Below are 22,843 nucleotides of genomic sequence, written 5' to 3'. Positions count from 1 at the left end.
AGAGGGTTAAGTACAAGGATCAAATTAATCTCTCAGTAATTAACGGTACCTATGTTCTGCAAAGCATCTGGATAGTAAACCTGCTTTATATAAAAAGATAATTATATGTCTCTTCCACAGTGAAGTTAGTAGTAAAATTGTCAGGGCTCCCCCACAGCCAGGTGTATCAGGTCCCTTCTGAAACAGCAGGCAGGCTCTAAGCCTGCAGCACCTTAAAGGTCCTGTCCTAATGCTTCACTGATGCCTTGAGTCCATTTTTCCTGCTATTGTCCAGTTCTCTGAATTGCACAATAAGTTGACTCTCAGAATACATCTTTTCTTTACATATTAAGAAAAACAAAAACTACAGAAGTTGTACTTCTAAGTAGTCTCAAATTAAAATAGGTTGCCATTAGTTCAAGCAAATCTATTAGGAACATAATTGTTCAGTGTTCAATTTCCCTAACAGAGTCCCCTTCTGTTTTATTGTCCTACATCCATCTAATTATCCTCTCAGACAGACAACAGTACCTCCAACAGACAGGTAGCAGCCATGAGATTAAACAAAAGTTCCTCAGTAAGACATATTAATATTTTCAAGATGAAGTGACAAACTGGATAGGGATATAATTTCTGTTATAATAGCACTGCTCTTAATCACTGATGGCTAACTCATGTTTTCTGATAAGCAGCTCCTGAAGTGAATAGAAGCTATTGATGAATTATTCCCTGGACCTCATTTTTACTGAATTTAATCTATGGCAGTAGTTTTATAGGTTTGCTGCTACTGTTATCTTCTTTGTTCATATTATTTTGTTTCTTCTTTCTGTAGAACAAGTTAAACAAATCTGTTCTTCACTGTATATTGGGGAGCTAGTCCCTCCTTGAATTCAGACACCTTTGAGGATTGCCATTTGTGTGTAGCATACCAACATAAATTGCCCACAGACTTTTACTGTGTCTTAAGCATCCTGCTCTGTAGCCATTGTCAGCTCCCACGCTCTAATTCACGTTTCTCAACATTTCTACACAGTAGCAGATAAAAGCTGCAATTCACTTGAAAATTACTTTCTTCAGATTACTCTTGTTATTAGATGGAGTCCTTTCTTCCTGCTTCCTTTACCTTTAAAATCATTTAGCATTGTTAGGTTCTCTGAAAATCTTATATGTAGTATATATTGCATATATGTATATATATATATATATATATCTTCAATACTTTAAAAATTTAGAAAAGAAAATGTGCATTTTTCAAACAGCTTAAAAACGTGTAATTTTATTGTTCTTACACTGAAAATTTGGTTTTGTTTTTTGATACTTGTTTTAAGTGTCTGGGCTCTTATGATGTTACATTTTTAAAACAGTCAAAAGACATCACATTATGTCCCATCGTAGGTTGAGAATAACTGAGTGAGATTCAAAGACATAATGCTAGTTTATGAGAATCAGTTGTTGCTAAAAGAGGCTTGCATAAAGAACTGTGCAGAATATACAGTATTTCAGGGAAAGCCATGAAAAAAAACAACAGTAGCAGTGATTTTAAAATCTTAAGGTTAAAACTAACAGTGTTAAGCATCCATTAAAATATAAAGGATTGTACACTGGTGAATATCTAATAATCATACTGAACAACTGCTGAAGAAAAATACAATACAGTGAAACCATGCTCAGACTGCTGAAGACAGAAATCTCATGACTGAGCTCATTATCTAGAGTAAGTGCTATGAGAAAATTCCACTGAATTCTGTTCAAAAGTCAAGATTATCTGACGAATTGTAGCAGCTGACATTCCTGAATTCTTCATCATCATCTTCAAAAAGAATGATTGATCATTTATAATATTTTCTTGTAGAAGAAATTCCAAAAGGGAAGAATCTGTGGACACTTGCTAAAGATTTGTCTGAAGAACATTTACTTGCTGAGTGGTCCATGTAATTTTCAGTTCATTCAAGCAGCAGCTGACGGCATGCTGAAGACAGAGGATAATGTTGGCACGGTAAAAACCCAACAAACAAACAAACAAACCTGGTCATTTTCAAATGATGGCAAAATCCAAAAATAAACCTATTCAGAACTGTGTTTTGTATTTTGTTTTTTGTTTTGTTTTTTTTTTTCTGTCCTTCAAAAATGCATTTTATTAACAGAAAATAAATTGAGGACAAACATTTCTCTCTCACATAAAGTGGATGCAATTATTCAGAGTGAAAGGAACAGATCCGTAAGATTCAGAGAGCAATTTTCCTGATACTGAGCAAATGTATGCGACAAAGATGCAAAGGAAGTCCTAAGCAACTTCCGCAAATATTTTTACACAGACAGGTTTTTGTCAACCAAAACCCCCAGGAATTTTTTCATAAATTATTTTCTTCACAAACTTTTCAAATTTTAGATGTCAAAAAACCCACCCTTGACACATGAAATACTAATGAAGTACTCAAAATTATCAATCTGAAAATTATTAGCATGTCTAACCTTTCAGTTGCAAGAAGGACCTCTAAAAACAAAGAAATAACTGTTCAAAGTTACTTTAAAAGTGAAAAATAGAAATGTTGCGAATGTAGTCACCTGAAATTATGTGCATTCCTAAATAATACTGAATAATCATTTGCTTTACTTTAAACAGTTGAAGAAAAAGGTGAATTACTCTTCCTTACAGGTGTCTTAGCTAGTTGAAGTGTTTTTTTTTTACTTTTATAAAGCTACTAAAAATCTTTAGAAAAATATTTTTAAGACTGAATCAGTTAAGCACAGACGACAAAATAACAAAGGAGTTGGTTTTGTCAGAGTGAAAAAAATTGGGTTGATGGAAACAAACATATCCCAGTAATATGGTGTTCTCTTACAGATGATCAGCAGGGACTCTGGTACAAACAATATAAATTTATTCTGAAGAAAATTTCTAGAAGTCTATTTTCTGTTTCACATGGACTTGTTCAAGGTTATGATATTTCAGAGAAATCCATCAGTCTGCCAGTTTGGCCTTCTATGCAAAATCTGAACTTCATTTCACAGTTCTTGTCAGGAAGAATGCTTGAATTTGAAGAGTTTTAGGAAAGCAATGGGAATATTTTCTAGTTTTGGTGGGGTACAAAATGGATGCAGAAGTCTTCAGCTATTCTCCAGATGATAACAAGTGATGGGAAAAGGAAAGAACCTTGAGTCTGTCTCCTAATTTTCAGCTTAAAAATGCATATGTACAGTATAGTGAAAAATAGGCTTTACCCTTTAGAAGTGCTATAACTTGCTAGAATCTCCTTCCTATGATAAACAAGAACAGAGAACGATCTCCTGGGGCTGTAGATGAGATGAATATGTTTTAACATTTCCTTATATAGGACTTGGAGATCAGCATCATTTTTATGAAAGGTTACTTCAGGCCTGTGATTTAATTAATACAAAATAATTTTGGATTTTTTTGGTTTTGTTTGTTGGGGGGGTTTTAGGTTTTGTTGTTTTGGGGGTTTTTTGTTCTTTTTTTTTTAAAAATAAAGAATGGTTCGTTGGATTGATGTACAGGAGGTTTGGCTTGTACCTTCCATGCTGCAGCCATTCCTGCCTCTTAGTTTGCAGTCTAAACCAGGAGAAAGGGAAGGGCAAATAAGACAAAGGGCAGAAATTAAAAAAAAGGTCCCCATTTCAACTTAACCAACTGCAATAGTAAGTTGGTTTTATGTTCTCACTATGATTAGGAATAGGGCAAATATTTTTTTAAAGGATAGCATTTATTTTTTTTTTCCTTCCCTTTATTTCTCTCTCTCTCTCTCTCTCACACAGAATAGGTAGGGGAACACTGCAAATCCCAAGGTATAAATAGCTCTGCCTGAACCTAACAATAACTCTGCTGCCACTGACACAGAGCAGAGCAAAGGCAAGAAAGTACTGTAACAGTATTTGTCATGCTTGTCAGGGGGAACACTTTCCTACCTAAAATATTGTTAGCAGAACTGTGTATCAGATGATTAGGTCAATTTTCTTGAGCTTTATATAAACCATTTCATGGTGTCTATTCATGCTAGAAATGCTCTTCTCTCCTTCATCAGTTACATTATTTCACACTTACCAAATAATATGTCCATTCTGTGTCACCCAAATTCAGCTGCAGCTGCTCTGATATGAGGATCAAGATAGCAAATTAAAATACTTAATGAGATAGTTTAGGTAAATGACATTTGATGCTTTTCTGCTTCCTCCAGCTGTTGCAGTTGAAATACTGAACACAAACAAGGGATTTGGGAGAGCATTTGAGGGTTTTGGAGGCTTTTCTTGATTGTGGTGTCTCCATGAAATAAGCAAGATAAAGTAGAGAGAGAGATAAAAAAACCAAGGGGGCAAATATAGAATGAAGATGATGCTCATAAAGCAAGTTAGGAAGCAGGGGAAACAAAATATCTTCAGTAATCTAGTAGATGAAAAGGTTGTAATGGACTTCAGCAAGAAACAGTAATAAGTGACTCAGATGTTTCAGGCAGTGCAAAAGTATATTTCTCCTTGATATTGTCAAAGAAGAAAACAAGGGGTAAAGAAAGAAACCATAAAGATTAAAAAAAAAAAAAATCAACAACAGGAACAGGAAAAAAACCCCAAACAACCAAATCCAAAAACAACTCCCCAAAAAAACCCAAAAACCAAAAACACTTCTAAAATGAGAAGCTTCTCTAGAGAGAACGGCAGAAGTGAAGGAATCTGTGAGACTGAAAAACAAAAGGCAAATGACCAGAAAACCCTCATGAGGGTCAGAGTTTATTACAGCTTCTGCAGTTGCAAAAGGAAAAGATTCATGCAAAGGTTTGATCAATTAAGAGGATCAAAAGGAGATTCGCTATCAGTGAGACTAGAAGCTCAGAAATAAGGAAAGAAAGGGGAATTAAAAGATGGGAAAAGGATGAAAATATGGTAAAAGGACATAGTTCAGAGAGGAGAAAGGGGCTGCTCTCTGTACAACAAAAATGTGTTCCAAGTAACCTGAAGACTCATGAGTTATTACTGAAGGAAAAGTGAATTTTCTTCTGTGACCTATCTACTGTGAATTAGATACCTGAAGCTCTCTAAGTCTTTCAGTAGGGAACTGACACAAATCCATATCAGGTCAACATTTCAGTGTTTTTCATGCACGGTAACCCTCAAATACAGAAAAGTGGAGTGCAACATTTGCCTTCTACTGTTGAGGAAATCTCAAGAATATCTCAAGAAAAAACTGCCGAAAACTTATAACATGCAAAAGTCTAAATATCAGTAAAAGGTATGTCTATGTATTTATGGAAACTTGTTACTTATTGCTACAAGTTTTTGTGCCATTTCTTTGGTAGGTTACTCTGTGAATGTGTGTTGCTATTAAGACAAAAGCCAATGACAAGGAATGAGGTTTAATGAGACTTAATGAAGTTAAGTGATTTTGTGGAGAGACATCTATACCTCCACATTAAGAGCTGCTCTACCACAAACACCACCTGTAAGAAAGAATAAAAAGATTCTCAGGGAGCTGACGGCCAATAGACAAGGTAAATGACTCTTTTAGTCTTGTGTTAAAAGTAAAATTGAACAAGCAAAGGAAGTGGCACTTTCATAATTAGATTTGAAAGATATTTATGACAGTGCAACTCAAATCAGGACCTACATTTCAATATTTTTGTTTTCTGACTGTTCTTGTCAGTTCTTTCATGACACTGAGGCATGGATAAAATGCTGCTCTGTGCTACAAAACCAATTCACTCCTTGTATTTTATTACACATTCTAATGGCTATCTTATTTGTCTATATTTGTAGAGGCCCTTTTTTGAACCTCTCTTGATTTAAAAGAAGACACTAAATAAACTACATGAGCCTAAAATTCCCAGTCAACTTCAAAAGACTCCAGTAGTGTCCTTCCTGACACCTAGCACAATAATACTATTTTTCAAACTTTGAAAAAGGTGGCAAGGCATCTCTAATTTTAAATGCATGGTACTAAGCAGGATTTATTGCTCATCACTCTGCTGTTACTCAGTATGTAATCTGACAATCTGGTCACCTCACCTAATTTTGGATCACTGTACACACAGGTCTTTATGTAAGTTAGTTACCAGCCTATACTTATCTACTTCTTAACTTTGTTAGAGGTGTTTAAGGTGAGTTCTGCTTATTTCTCTTTTGATGAGAGCGATTAGCTCAGGTTAGCTCAGCTGTAGGCATTTAACCTGTAGACGTGTAGGTGTTGCCATCACCATCCTCAGAGTTTTCTAAAAATCCATGGTGTCAAGAGTCTTGAGAGCACCAAAAAGCCTCATTGGCCTTGCCTAGCCCTTGGGTGAACCTTCATCCATGAATCCTGCCCATAGACCAGGATTCCAATTTCAGCTCAGCCTGAAGCCATCAGACCCTGCCTGAGTGGTCAAGCAGAAGTGCCAGTTACCAGCCCTGTTCTGTGGATGGCCCTAAGCCCCCAGCCTTTCTTCCAGCTCCCTCTTTGCTCTCATCTCCTCCTGCTCCTGACTGTACTCCCTGGGTAGACCTTGAACCTGACTCACCACTTTGCCTACACTGCAACTGTTGTGGACCCTGTTACCAGCATCCAGCTCTGCTCATTCTGCTCAGGTTCTTGAAGACATTGCTCTGTCAATAAAGGCACTGGCAGTGCTGGGGTCACTTACAGTTCTGTTTGAGTCACCTTTACAAAGAAGCGTCACCCCAAGTTAGAAAGCTGAACTTCTTGTCTCTCCAGTATTCTCCAGTCTACCTCCAATTTTGTTTTTTAAGGTCAAATATTTATCTGCAAGTTGCTGTTGAATATGAAAGATACCACAGTGTTCATATATAGGGTGTTAAAAATTTCCTCCTCTCAAGTACATGTAAACCCCACATATTTCATTGACAACGGCCAGAAAATACAGTGAGGTTTGCCTTCCTTGTTCAGATACGTAACTTCTGCATACCTTTCTTAATGAGTCTTCTAATCCCTAATGATCATTCAATGACCTTTGAAATACAGTCACGAGCTACAGTACATCTGCATCAACTCTGCTTACGTGACGCTGGTATCCTGCTCATATAAATGTACAGTTTGCTCTGTTCCAGTTGTAGCAAATAAGAACAAAATCTCATTTCAAGTATTTCAAGTGAATTTTCTTTTTGTCATCTAATTCATCCCCCTGCCACTGCACAATTGTTCCTTACAATGTATTTTTTAAAGACCTCTCTTGATGCATGGTGTCTCCTATTGTAACTTTTTTGCCACTATCATTCATTTCCTTTATTGCGGAAGACAAAGACATTTTATTGGCACACTCCTTTCACTTAGTGTTTTATCTACTAACTTTTTCAAATACAAATCCTTCACAAACTTTTTCTGGAGTTTAAATAAAGATTTTGGTGCAGATGATTGTCTCTGAGTTCATCTGGTTCGTCCCATCCCTCAATTACCTGTTGCATTGATTGTTCGAAATTCCATTTCTACACCTTTTGTAGAGCTGTGGTGCACTGAAGTGAATGTTAAAATCTCTGTGAATTTACTGATGATTTAATCTTGTTTGCCTTCAGTTCAACAAAGTATTTCTACCTTAGCTTAAGAATACAAATAATAACCTCATGCTTAAATTTAGCAATGTACAATCATTCTATGACTGAAGCTGCTGTGTGCTCAACTAATTGTTTAAGTAAGGCTCTACACATGCTCCTCAACTTCCATTAAATCAAACTATTTGAGGAAAAACATGAATAAACTATTTATTTGGCCATCTGTTCTATTGCTTAATAAAACAGTTAATAAAAACTGTTTATTTCTTTGCTACACTGATACTAATGGATATACCATTGATTTAATGTTGTCTGAAGGTCTATAGGAAGAAGAAACCTTAATCAAGTTTTACCAAGTCTAAGGCAAGTGCCTTTTCACTGGACAACTCTACCTTGCAGAAAAATCAGTGTTCAGCATTCACTTAACACCCTGAAGCTTAAACTCACGTCTGTTTAGCAACATCCTCTACCTTCACACATAAATTTCTCAGTTACTCAGCATTTTATTGGTAAAATCTTGTTGCCTTTTCTTCTTCTGGAATATACATGGATATGTACAATGACATACTGCTTAGAATATCCAGGTAAGTCCAGGTGGTTTTTGAGCTATGTGATGCATGGACCTGAGTGCAGGGTTTAAATAAAGCTCTTCCCAGCTCTTGGGCCTCCTGGAGGGATTCATAGGATAGTCCTACACAATGTCCAGAGTGCTCAGCTGTTATCTGCTATGGAGTGAGTTCATCTCAAACTAGAAGGAAGCAGCAATGGAGCCATTGTCCTTCATTATCTGTGCTATATTAGCTTACATTTTTGTGCAAAAAAACCCACAAAATTGCTAGAACTTCAGGCAGTGTCTGATCTCTCTCCTAAAAATGACTTAAAACTTCTAGCCAATTATTTTCATGGGTCATGAAAGGTGGGGGTGTTTGAGGGTTTTTCCATGATACATGAGTGGCAAAAGGAATCCTAGTGGTTGTTATTTCCCCCTGAAGCACACTTGAAGGAGGGTGTGGTCACACCCAGCAGTGGTGTGAATGAGGTGGTAGAGACAATGTTTGTTCTCTTTGGCTTGATCTCCTATTTTTAACTAACTATATAATTCAATGTAATAATTCTAGCATGCCCCAAAGTATCTTTGAAGAGGGTACTTATCTCATAAACTTAATGCAATACTTACTATTAATTATTGTGGCACTATGAGGTCCAAGCTCTGTTAAGCAAGACAGTTACAAAGATGAGCTAAACAAAGAAAGCTTCATCCTTGAGCATGAAATCCTATATCTTTTTACTTTTACATTTTTTTGCCCAACATTATGGTTTTCTTTAAGAGCTCTAACCCTGTGTTCTAGGAAGTAATATAAATAAATAGAATATAAAACAGCTTGCAGACTGAAGTCATTCAGTTACACATTGTACTTCCTCAGAACTACTGAAAGTGCTTTTGGCATTACATGACAGATATAAATTTTATATATGCCCTTCCTCCTCACTGCAGTTAAGAGTGATGACAGCACTCAAAGGATATTGTGAAAGGCAAACATCTGCATACTGGTAGTTGTTTTTTGACTGTTGAAGCTTACGTTAAATTTTTAATTCACAGTTCTGCAAACTCAGCCTTCATCTCTCAATTTTAGCTAGTTTCTTCGTCAAAGTGTGAAGGAACAATATTCAGGATGGGAGAGGTTCCAGGCATGGAGAAAAACGTACAGCAATTGACAGGACTTTATGATACCAACTTTACAGTTCTTATGTGTTTATAAATATAGACATTGTATGTTTTCCCAGGATTTGTATTTCCCGGGCATGCCCAGGCATGCCCGCTTCCCTGCTTCCCTCTCTGATAGGCTGAAGAAGCTGCAGAGAGGAGACAGCCACCATTCACCTTTTCCTTCCCCAGTACCTCCCACGTTCCTGCCCCTTTGCCTGTGTCCCTACCCCGATTTGTTCAGACATTTACCTCAATCTCATCTAGTCATTAGTTAAGACATACTTTCTCTTACACTTCCAAAGAAGCCTCTAACTAGCTGTCATTCACCCATGTCCAAGCTTAAACTGTCTCTTTACTGATACTGAGTCAGTATTCCTGAGGTCTTGGCACTTAGACTCTGTAGACGTAAAAAGGCACCTGAAATTCAGTTAGGATTAGGGAAATTCAGTTAGGATTAGAGAAATCACATTCAAAAGGAAGTTGGGCCAGGCAGATGGACTTGCTAAACAATTTTTCTATCATCCAGATCTTCACCTCTACTTCAAAAGGTTTTCCTGTCCTGCTGAATCTCATGTCTATCTAGCTTTAACTTCAGAACTTTTGATTACTACTTTCTTCTCACCAATCTAACATAAAAAGACCAAAAAGTTAAATGCAAAAAAGGTTATCTGCTTCCACAACCATGTCCCCAAGAACAGATCAAAATTTTTTAGAGAAGCAATAAGATGCCCCTATACAGACACATTACACAGCTGTACAGATCGCTGCATAACCAAGAATGCAGACAGTTTAAGCCTTCCTAAAGGTCCTGCTCTACCTGGCTGAGACACAATGTGTTCTCATACACCTTTTGCAAATATGTAGCAACTGAAATACAAAATCTAACAATGCAGAGTGGTAAGGATATATCTGAGGTCAATTTAGTCCACAAAGTGAACAAATCGCTTGAAATTGGTTAGGAAAGACCAAGTATAATTGTCATGGGAACTGTTCTTTTGTGTCCAGCATTGACAGGCTCAGCCAGCCTCTGAGGTTCACATGTTAATGAGGTAGAAACCTGCTGCTGACTCTTCCATACCATAGCAATAACAGAGATTTATCAAGTTTGACACATAGACATTGTCCTTATAATCATTTGCCAACATCTTAAGTTTGAAAAATATCCACTAATGGAACAATCCTTTGCAGCATTCAAATAATTTATACTTAATTTTCTTAATTAAAAGATAAAAATATATACTTTTTTCACATTTAAGCTGTTAAAGAGAGTAATATGTTAATTTTTTCATATTGTCTGTCTTTAAAATACAAACATTTCTCAATTGTTTGTATTTACAATACTTACAATGGATTAAATGCTTTGAAAGATGTGTACCCAAAAATATTTTGTGAAATACAAGTGGTACATTCACTTTTTTTTAGTTCAACCTGCTAGTTGCTAAACATTCAAATATACTTCTCAGAACCTGGTTCAAGGTTGTTGTTTTGGTTTGGTGTGGGTTTTTTTCACACATCAGTATGTCATCACTATTTAAAAGCACTGGCAGATATTCAAACACTTCCTACCTGGAGACCTCAAATACTTTGGCACATAAAAGGGATAAGAAAAAGAGGCCTTTGATAATGATCAGGTCAGGAGCTACAGTCTTTGTATAATCTATTTACTATCAGGTTTCAAAATCCAGTTAAAGCATTTCTCAGCACCTTTTTCTTGATTATTACAGCATCTCTGTGAATAGCAGCATGGTTTTCTAAGCCAGCTTTTTGCTGCCTGCTGTTTGGAGCTACTTGGCATTCTTGAGATCACCAGAATTTCTAAATGATCAAACCGCTTTACTAGAGCAGAGTTGAATGAACTGAAGCATATGAGCAAACAACATGTATTCTTGTACAATTTTTTTGCAACTCCCAGTTGCTTTTCTATCCACTGACTGATTATGTTTCCACTGACCGTGAAACTGAACCGAGGCATTTGAGCTCAGTACTTACTCTTGTGTTAAGATAAGCCTATTAATACATTTTGCAAGATTTTCAGGATAAACTTGAAAACTGTCAAAGTATGATATTCAATAGAATAATGTTAGATGTAATAAAAACCTGTAAATGTTGCTAATTTTGATGAATTCAAATATCATAATCCAAATATTTCAAGTATAATAATCCATTTTTCATAATGGATTTAATTTCATTATAATCCCTATTTCAAGTCTCTTATTTTCTAAAGAATGCATCAGATCACTAACCTTCTTTTCCAGATGCAAAAGAAAAAAAATAGAGAATGAAAATCGAAATAACGTATGAAGTCCCAAAGTTTTCCTTCAAAGTTTAAAAGTGACCATTGCAAACAGGACTCCAAACAGAATTCTATATGCTTTCTGTATTTGTTTAAAAAAAAAAAAGGAAAAATGTCAGCTATTCAAACCCTCGGTTTCAGCACAACACAATAGTTACTCTTTCTTGTCTCTGTCATTTGCTTGATTCTAGCTTTGTTGTTCTTATGCTGACCAGCTCTGTTAGGATAAATTCTTCCAAATGATATTTGGGGTTTTTTTTAGCAAATTCCAAGCTTTAGGGCAAAACTTCCCTCTCACAGCATAATTCAAACCATCTTCACTTCTGTGAAACGTATACTTGTCCTCATACTTGTGCATAAGCTCATGCCTTCACGGCATACTTACAAATAGTCCTCACTGATGAAACAGATTTCCTCTGGAAAACAAAAGATAAGTTTTGTTTATCCCAGACTTTCTTGTAAGTCGCTTTTTGAAAACTGACCTGAACGCTCATGAGCTACAGTTGTTTCTGAATCATAAAGATGTATGGTCTTAGAGCCTCTGGCTACAGCTGAAAATTGGTTTTAGTAACAATTGCACTGCCTTTCAGAGTCAAAAAATCATTGTCAGCTATAAATACTACAAGCAATCCACCACTCAGTGTTATAGAACTAGCAATATCATCCTCTATAGGTGAAACTCACAACTTAAAGCTTCTATATAATACTTATGAATCAAAATTCAGTTTGAGGATCAGGCTTTGAGAAAGCAGACAATAAAATCGTGATATTGTATAGAGCACACGATGCGAATATATATATTAAAAACCCATTTTTTTCACTTCTAAGTTAGGTATGCTGCATAAAACAGACAGGGAAATGCTACAGCAAACCCCATTTTCATATAAACAACTTAAAACCTACATATTGTAGGCAGGAATTGCATTTTCCTGTAATAAAATTTAACCATGCCTAGGACAAAAAAGTAACAGCTGATCAAAACCAAACAGCAATGTAGTTGCAACAAATCCCCATTTGCTAGGCTGAAGGTTGGGATAGTTTAAGAGAAGAAGTAGTGAAGTCAAGAAAGTGCAGGGAAGTGCCTCCATGACCAGTTGTAGGAAAAAGTGGACCCTCTTCCTGGTGGGACTACAGGAATTGCAGTTCTAAGACACTGTGGACATAAGAGTCCTAATTTTAATGTTTCCCAGAGTGTTCTAGAACTGGAGAACAGTGCATTTAAAAGAAACTCCAGAGTGTGTTGATAAACCATTTTTAGAGAATAAGTAATTCTTCGCTCAGGTAGATTTATTTACTCACAACATCTTGTTTAATATTTCTACCTCATACTTTTGTTGTGCTAAAGTCAAAATCTTCATTACCCTATTTATACTCTGCTATTCCCTCTCTCTAACTTTGTGCATATGTATCAGGGTACTACTTTAGCAGCTCCACCAAACAACTTATTAGCAGTGCTGGCTATTGCAACATAAAAAAGTATTTGGAGCTTGGAATTGGGTAGGGATAGGAGGGGCACTTTGCCTGTTTAAAAAAAAATAAATAAAGAAAAAGGTGTGAATCAACAAAAATCTTCAAAAATTACAATTCTATTAAAAAAAAAAAAAGAAGAGCTACAGTAGAGAATTTAAATGGGAGTCATCAACAGCACAGTAGCTTAAGACATTGTTGAGCCCAAACTAAAATGCTTTGCTGGCTAAGTAGTTTTGCTGTCAAGGATAAGAACTAATGCTTAGGTAACTATAATGAGATTCAGTCTCCCTTCACCACCGAACAGGACCATACAGATGGAAAAGAGCCACAGACTGAAAAGCTGCTTGTATGACATCCTATGGCATTAAAGAGAGTCCAGACAATATAATTAAGTTAATCTTGAAGACTTTATGGAGTTTGAAGACTCTATGGAGTTTGAAGACTCTACTCTTTTCACGAAGCATGTGAGGTGATTGAGAATATTGCTTCTCTGATATAATACCTTTTAAAAATTAATGTACAACAGACAGGTAACAGGTTATACATGAAAAATTAGCACACATTTGGTAATGACAAAATTATCTTAAGGATGACTAATATTTCCTATTATTAAAAGGGTCACCCTTTCTTTATTGCACCAGTGCTAATTCTAAGTGCTAAATTATCATGATCTTTATTGGGGTTTTATGATCTTGTTGACTTTTAATGCTGTTACTGCACCATGATTTCTAACTTCCCCCTCTACTATGAATGGTAGAAACCTATTTTGCTTTAAAATGTCAGTCTTGAAGAGGAGTGAGTCTCAGAAATGTTTGCATTAGAGTACCACGTCTATGGGACCATAAAATATCTCCTTAATATCACAGAATCACAGAATATGCTAAGTTGAAAAGGACTCATAAGGATCATCAAGTCCAACTAGCCCTGCACAGGACCGTCCCCAAGAGTCACACCATGTCCCTGAGAGTATCATCCAAACGCTTCTTGAACTCTGTCAGGCTTGGTGCTGTGACCACTTCCCTGGGGAGCCTGTTCCATTGCCCAATGGAACTGTGAACTCCATCTGAAAAATTATTTTCAATAAACTTGAGGGTAAAAATTTGAATAAATTTGAAAAATGTCACATCTGTAAGAACTTATTCTATACTACTTCACCGAATTTGCATTTCTACTAAGAAGTCATTGAAAGAACTATAATAACAAATTACTAGTGAAATGTAGTTGTTTTCGGTTTCAAAAATTGTTCATACAAATCCATCTACAAAATTTCCCTACTAAGAACAACAAAACAAGAAACAAATTATAGAAAGCTGTTTGGTTTTTTTGTTGTGGGGGTTTATCCCCCTACTTTCAGTTTTAGGAAACTATGGATGTCTTAACAAAAGATACTTGAACAATGCAATGCATTATGTGTCCTCTGATACTTTAAGACCACAAAAAAAGCTCTGAAAGCAACAGAAAGCTCACTGTTTGTACTGCAGTGTGAGCTTTTCTCAGGCTGAGAACAATTACACTGATAATTGAGTATTTCTGGTCGTGTTGTCTGTCTAAAGTACTGGTAAGAACTTTCATTCAGAAGCAACTACACATCATCCACAGATCAACATATGGTCTCCAGCATAATATTGTCCAAGTGCACCTACCCTCAGACCATCCACTGTTTTCTTCTACAATTACTTCTGCCTTTCATGGCATGGTCTTTTATGGCACACCGAGAAGTCACCTTGCTCTTGACAGTCAAGTTTCCAGAGAATTTCTCAATAAACAAATACTTTGCTTTATTTTCTAGGAGTAATAATATGATGTTAGAAGCGGTGGCACACCGAATAGTCTATGTGGGTTGTGCATGTATTAACTACTTCCCTTGAAGAACATTGCCTAAGACACCATATGCCATTTGAATCTGATTTTAAAATAAGGATGAATCAGCGCTATGTTCTGAATGTAACATGCAAAATGCTGCAGGCTTAAATCCAGCACTGAACTAAAGATATTTTTGGAAGTGTAATGCTCCAGATACTGTTAAAGACCCACTTTTTATGTTACTTGTTAAGCTGAAATTAATTTTTGAAAGTTGCAGTGCATTTTTATCTATTCTTTCATGTAGTTGTTGTTATTTACATTTGTTTTGACTACTGCTAACTTTATAGATATATTTAAAAATATTAGACAGTTGTTCTAACTCAGATACTTTTTTCTATTTAAGTGTTAGCTCTTAAAATTTTTCTTTTGTACATGTCACAAGTGCATGACACAATATCAGACAGCAAGCCATTAAAACTGAAGTTTAAATAATACTGAATTATCTGCTTTAAATGCCTTTGCCTTTATATGATCACTGAAACCTGTCAACCTCTCCCTGTTCACTAAAAACATTACTAATTTAGGTCAGGAAATCTTGAATTCAAGACCAATACGTTAAGGTTGCTATTTTTATATGAAGAAAAAGCAGTGTGATATGATCACTGAAAGTCTGTGTGCATAATGTCAATGTCATATGACATTTACCACGGTCTTTCACTGGGGGAATGGCTCTCTAAGACAAAAGTGTTCCTATATCAATTTTACTTTTACTACAAAAAAGTTTATTATTTCTAGCTAGAAATCTAAAATTTTTGTGACAATAGGAAAATTTTACCGCTTCAGATATTTACCCGTTCTGTCTTATCCTTTCTCATTTATTTTCTGAGAAAAGATATGAGATTGGTATGATAAGATCTGATAAAAAAAGATATTCCTTTGTAAGAAAACAAAATGTTTCCTTGACAACAGTTACAGTCACATGGTAGTATCTGTCCCTTTGAAGATGTGCAAAAGAAGAAAGTTCTGGATCAAGCCTCTATTAAATTTACCTTCCTTTGTCCTGTTAAGCAATGAAAGGAACTATAACTGTTGGCATTCTCAGGGTCAATGTGAATCTTTACTAATCTGTAACAACATAATCCAAGTCCTTTGTTCCCCAGAGAGAAGGCAAATAAACTGTAAATGGAAAAAGCTCCTCAGGGAAGCAAGTAAAAAGAATAGGAAAAAACTAGACAAGGGTTCTGCCAATGGGTCTACTGTGTATGACAAGCACATCCCACAGTTTACATATGAAGATACCATAGCATTCATTCACCATCACACTGAAAAAATGCTCTCCTATTACTAAGGAAGTAATGAAAAAAAGGCTTATGAGGCTTTAAGGAATGTATGAATTGAAATTTCTTGTTTATATTAAGAAAGTAAAAGCAATATTAGGAGACATCTTTAAAATAACAAGTACTTAGAGATATTCCTAATACTTTCTACTTCAGGGAAAACAGAACTGTTAATTTATTTTGTGGATGTTTGGATGATTGCATTTCTTAGATGCACTAAGAGGGCTGAACAACTGGCATTTTCAAACAGAAGTGTATTGACACCACTTACACTCCAAAATCTCTGTCATATACAAATTAATACATTTCTGTTTGCTAGAGACAACCACTAGATTCACTTACTCTCACACTGAGAACTTGAATGTAGAAAAAATATTTCAAGCTGATTCTATGGAGCTTCATAGAGGTTTTCCAGCTTTTGCTACCTGTCTAAACTCCAACTCCTGCACTTTCCCTCTCAGTACAATATTTTCTCACAAGCCAGTGTTCTTTAAGCAAATGAATTCACTTTACAGTTTTAACTACTAACACTCAACGTGATATTACAAAAAAGATAAGCTTAGAATGGCATTGTAAATAATGCAAGCCTCCTAATTAATAAGGTAACCCTTACTAACCCTTAAGGCATGCATAACACAGTGCTTTTGAGAGGTAAGGAAAAGTGCAAGATAATCCTCCTATTTAATTTCTTCAGAAACAGGCCTTATTTTAACTCAATTTCACAAGAAAGGTTGTACCTGTCCAAACCAGCAGTTGCTATAAAATAGTCATTCTGAGCAGATTTTTCATGCTTTGTACTCTGTTTACTATCACTCCAATGCCTTTAGTCAAACTAAATCCGGAGGAACCTCTTAAAAATCCCCAAAACACTATTCTGTAAATTTATCCAGTGTGAAAACTACAAAACAAAATATTCCTCTCTCATTCTCTTTTTGTTAGTGTTTAACTTGTAACAGCTGAAAATGTAGAAAAGGCTAAATGCGAGACTGGGAAAAGCCTGTAACCTCTAGCCAAAGAACAAAATGTGTCTCATGAAATACTCATGATGCTGGAGAACATTGCGACAGCCAGGAATAGCATGGCTATGAATTCTGTGATAATACAGAAAGAATTTGATTGAACTATTTTCAATAAATGCAGCAGATCACAACGTACAAGAAACTTAGTATAAACACCAAATGAAATGTATCCTGTTTGGTAAGTGAGGCAAAGCAGGAAATTTCTTTATAATGTTTTTTAGTGAACTGCTACTGTCTTTAAAAGTCATTATATTTGCATGATAAGCTAGTTTGACTCTGTGGTCTAGTGTACTTCAATTTAACTTGCCACAGCACATCTCTTTTTCTTTTATTTACTGAGTGACATTTTTCACTGAATAATGAAATATATTTTGAATTAGAAAAGGTGAAGTTCTGCTAGTAAAATCACTCTAGCATTTATCAAAAACATTAGTATATTTTTATTAGTAGTACCAAAATACTATGAAGATCATGATTTCTTTTTAATGCGGACTGTATTACATTATATTTCTGAGTTTATTACACAGTATTATAATATATTTCCTCCTTATCAAATCAAAATTTTGCACACAATCATAGCAGTCTGAAAGATGCAGTAGTTCCATTCAACTGTAGATTTGCTCTGTATCTGATTAATTCTCCACTTATAATTAAGTTGTCATAGCAATGCATTTTTGTTAGCACTGATTCATATGCCAGTAATGTTCTGGAGACAGAGCTCTTGATAGTTTTTTAATACTCAGAAATGCTAAATTATAACATTAGCAAATACACAAGAACTGGTCAACTTGCTTGAGCAGAAGAACATGTGATCTAACTTAAAATAGGCCAAAGCATAATCTGGCATACACCACAGAATAGTGGCTCAGCTCAAGAAAATAAAGGCATATCCTACATCTGTTTAGTTTTCATATTGAAAAGGCCTAATGATACAAAAATTACTCAATTATTTAAAAAACAAAATAGGTGATTACATCTTACTAGGTAGAAAGAAAATTTAGTGTTTTTTTCTAAAGTTGCTCCTTTCATATATTGGTACCTATATGATACACCAGGCAGCTGCGGAGAATAATTATTGTTAATGGGAAATGGCTGTACTTTGTTGATGCTGTTTTAGCACGTCTTTATATATTTTTAACAGATAATTTAAATTACACGTATTTATAAGGTTTCAAAATAATAGGAAATCATCCTCTGAGGACTAGGACTGTATTTTCAAGGCACTTACAGCAAGTTTCCACATGCATGAATCTGCGAGAACGAGACAAGAATCATGAGCAAAGAATATTGCCTGATATTTCATTCATTTTTTTAATTCAGAATGTGAAGAATAATGTGCATTATGTTCTAGCATCAGGTAAATTGTGAGTCAAAGAGAGATGAAGAAAAAAATAGTGTTAACTTATTTCTGTGGCTGAGAAAGGAGGAAAAGAGAAAAAAGAGACATTATTTTCCTCATGTCTCTGTAGAAAGCACAAGGCTTAAATTCTGAAAGTGTTGGTTGAAAAAAGCATTGTGTGGCACATATCCTCTAAATGTTCCTTCAAAGGGCTGATGAAGGGGAAATTATATTGTGAATGTAATAACTGACCTAACTAATATATCTTAATGAAGATGTGTATTGATTTGGTTATGAGGAATGCTTAGCCTCTAAATATATAAATGCAAAATGGTAATTGTTCACTCTGAAGCTTCTGACCTTCCCTGAATGATGTGAGAAACACATCTGCTTAAGTCAGACTCTGGAAGCTTGCAAGCAAGGAAAAGGTGTGCAACTACTAGAAATTTAACATACACTAAATTTTAACCTAAGATTCATAAATTAAACCAAAAAAAAGGGTTTCAGACTGAAGCACAGTTGAAATCTAACAATGGCAAAGATAAAGTTACTAAGGGAACTGTGGAGTGATGAAGGAAAAAAGAGACTAAATAGCTTAGCAGAACTTTTGCTTCCCTCTCAATTCTTGGTATATGCATTTTTCCTTAGTATCACTGTCATTGGCAAGGAGCAACTAAATGAAGAGAGATTCTACAGTCATTTCTGGATACTGGAAAATGCATGAGCTCATGGAGGAATATGTTTTTATTTAGGTGACAGAGCATGTTAGACATGGAATACATGTAGAGCGGGAAACAGTGCTCAGTCTACAACCAAACCCTGAAGACTTACAGTCTTGCAAGTGATAATAGTAGCATACTGAGGTTAAGTGAAAGTTCCACCATTTTCCAGCTTTCTAGTCTGTTTTTAATGAACATGACACCTTATTCACTTTCTTGGATGTATTCCTAAATATAAGGTAAGAACTGTCACTATAGGATACTTCTAATTTAGTTCTTTGCTACTAGACAAAAGCTCTGAACATTTTTGAATCAAATGTTCAAAATAATTGCTTCTCCAGGAGAAAAAAAAACAACCCAAACCATTGCACTATATTTTTGCTTTACTTGTATTAATTTTCACATACTAAAATATCACTCAATAGTAGCAGAAATAGCAACTATGGATGGACTCTGAGATAAGCTGTAAAGAGTGAGCTATGGTGGGAGGCTATAAGACAATAACACTAACTAATAATTAATAATATAATGCACTTTGAAATTATTAGTTGCACCATGTAGAGCTGCTGACATATCAGAAGAAAAACCAACCATACTTGTTTTTCCACAGGAGTACCCATAACAAAGCAGATAGCATCGGGTGCCTACAGCTGCAATGCCAGCATATTTATCTCTCTTAGACAATAACAAGTAGTGGAGACATAAACAGGGGTGAGACTTTAGCTGACTTCAACAAATATCTTTACAAATCCGATTGCATTGCCTACCTAGAAAAGGCATTTTTGAAGATCTAAGATTGGACAAGTAAGAAAGAAGAAGGTGTTAAACCCTCAGAGAGGATACCTACAAAAGATAGCAGAGAGAAATACCCGGCTATTGTCTACTCTCACTGTAGTATTGCCTACTCTCAATGTAGGCTGACAAGGTAGCATAACAAAACCCCTTTGTGCTTGTTTTGGCTGGAATAGAGTTTATTCTCTTCACTGATGATGAGCTAGTATGGGCTATGTTTTGGATTTGTGCTGAAAATGGTGTTGATAACACAGGAATGTTTTAGTTATTACTGAGTATCACTTGCAGAGAGCCAAGGCCTTTCTGCCTCTCACCCCACCCCACCAGTGAGCAGGCTGGGGGTGCACAAGGAGCTGAGAGGAGACACAGCTGAGACAGCTGATCCCAACTGACCCAAGGGATATCCCACACCATATGGCATCATGTTCAGCATATAAAGCTGGGGGAAGAAGAAGGAAGAAGGAGACATTCAGAGTGATGGCATTTGTTTTCCACTTTCCATAAGTCACCAGTATGTGTGATTGAGCCCAGCTTTTCTGGAGATGGCTGAACATCTGCCTGCCAATGGGAAATAGTGAATGAATTCCTTGTTTTGCTTTGCTGACGTGTTGCTTTTGCTTTACCTATTAAACTTTATCTCAACCCACAAGTCTTCTCACTTCTACCCCTCCAATTCTCTCCCTCATGTCACCAGGTTAGAGTGGCTGTGTGGGGCTTAGTTGCTATCTGGAATTAAGCCATAACAACCTTCTACAAACATCAGCCCAATGTTAAGAAAATGTTATTGCCAGGTTCTGAGTGGGCTTTGTCCTTTAAATGCCTTGGTGAAAGGAAGAATAACAATCTACACTGTTACTCATCAGATAAATACAATAGACTAGTCCCCCACTGTTACTCCCACTCATTTCCCACCACATTACCCTTCAGTGAATAATAAAGCTGACCCTTTCCTCAGACAAGGGATAGGTCATCTTGCAAAGGTGTATGTTTGACAAAAAATGCCTCTCTGCCTGCCAAAAGCTCTGTCTACTTCTCTCATAATGACTCAGAATAATTTCATCCAACATCATATACAAAAGAGTACTAGATCTGATTGCTTGGTTCTGCCTTATGATTATTTATCAAATGCAAGACAAATAGGCAAAGTAATGGTAAATAAACGTGACATGTAATATTTTCCCTTTTCCTAGTTTTAAGTCCAAGACAGGTAGAAAGTCAGCCTACGGATGACCAAGAAGATAACGTTTCCAACTCACTTTAAGTTTGCACATTAACTATTAAACAAATCTTTTCCCAAAGTACTTAAATAAAAAAAAACCTGATGCCAAAGCTTGTCTTGGATCATCATTTTGAAGCTGTAACACAAGTCGTCACTTTGAGTGTCAAGTGAGATGGGACAAATGTGTGTTTAACTTCATTCAGCACAGAGATTTTTATAGAAAAGGAAATAAGCTTTGGTTAATGTGGAAGGTGCTACTAGAAACAGTGAGCTGTAAGTGAAAAAGGAGCAAAAGAGTGAGAAATGCTTTTTTCCTTGGCCTACAAGATAAAATTATGTCGTTCATAAAAAACATGAAAAAGGACCTTATAATACTATATTCATTTATTGGATAATTATGACTTTGACTCAGTGATTCTTCTATACTTTGCTATCTGAGTAATAAAAACAGCCAGACTGACATCATACTTGTGCTGTTATTTAGCAAGCCATTCCATTACCTGTATATTTTTAGGACAGTGTAAGAATTAACCTTGACTACTTCATTCTGTAACACAGATTCTCTCAGGAAGGTTTTGAAAAAGGAAATTTTCCGATACCACAGATCTCAGTGTTGCATTGATATGTAACATTAATGTATAGCAACAAACTAATGTTCAAACAGTGAAATGGTGAATAGGTACATTGTAGCAAAGAGAAAAGTGAAAGAGAAGGAAAAAGCCTAGATATTTTAAACAATTTTTTGTTACTATAGCCCAAGGCTTCCTTTTGATTCTTTTCAAGCGGCAATAAAAATAATATTAAATATTTAAAATGTGAACAGGCAAGTTTACTTACTGTTTCCTGGATGCCAGCGCACTGCATTTAAATATGCATTACAGTAATGGAAGAGAAATTCATGCTTAGATCGAGTAACTTTTCCTTGAAGTAAGGGCAGCAGGTCATGTCCATCAATAATTCTGAATAGGAAAGCATTTCAAAATCAGAAGAATCCAAACCTCACTTGACTGAGAAAGTACTATAACTCTGCACATCTGCTAGTAAAAAAACCCAAAATCTGAATGGCCACCTCCATCTGGTCAAGTCAAAGAAAAACCTTCGTGTGCTCTTTCCTTTGATTTTTACATTACTTAAGTAAACATTAATTTTACATTTTTTCATTATGAATGGTTGTTTTCTCAACTCTGTTTTGTTTTTTGTTTTTTTTTTTTTTAAATGAGAAAGTGACCAGATATATGTGAATAAATTGCTACAACACAGTCCTTCACGTGTACCTGCTCAAGCGTTTGGGAGTAGCCTGGCCAAAGTAATCCTAAAACTAAACTAGAGAAATATATGCTGCCCTCTGTTAGCATCCCCAGAAGTAATGGTGAGAATTCTGTCTAGCATATTATGCATGCCTGAATTTAAGACAGAAGTAGTCGTTTCAAATTTGAAAATCAACTATGTTTAAATACATATTTATCAACTACAGACAGACAGACAGACATACACATGCATTGGTGTATATATAGATATGTATATAAATCCTCTAAATGCTTCTGGACAATTCTGATCATGCGCTGAAGGAGTCAGTCAATTTACATAAAAATTGACTTATAAAATAAGTAAGGCTTTTAAATGTTTCCATAAATTAAGCCTTTGAATTGCTCGAATCAGCTGGAAGAGGAGAAATCA

General features: G+C 35.7%; 1 protein-coding gene across 5 annotated transcripts in view; it reads right to left on the bottom strand.

Moving 5' to 3' along the window:
* The window catches only part of STS (steroid sulfatase (microsomal), isozyme S), a 140,842-nt gene that overhangs the window by 6,555 nt on the left and 111,444 nt on the right, over positions 1-22,843 (bottom strand). For all 5 annotated transcript variants that reach the window (XM_017812292.1, XM_017812291.1, XM_017812290.1 and 2 more), the window contains one exon: positions 22,004-22,125. In XM_017812292.1, the coding sequence (XP_017667781.1) occupies positions 22,004-22,125 (122 nt within the window). The remainder of the gene's footprint in view (positions 1-22,003; positions 22,126-22,843) is intronic.

This window comes from Lepidothrix coronata, unplaced genomic scaffold, assembly GCF_001604755.1.
Source record: "Lepidothrix coronata isolate B3197 unplaced genomic scaffold, Lepidothrix_coronata-1.0 Scaffold35, whole genome shotgun sequence".
In the NCBI taxonomy this organism is placed as follows: Eukaryota; Metazoa; Chordata; class Aves; order Passeriformes; family Pipridae; genus Lepidothrix; species Lepidothrix coronata.
Note: the sequence above shows the minus strand (reverse complement) of the source record. Positions and strands in the feature narration are given on the sequence as shown.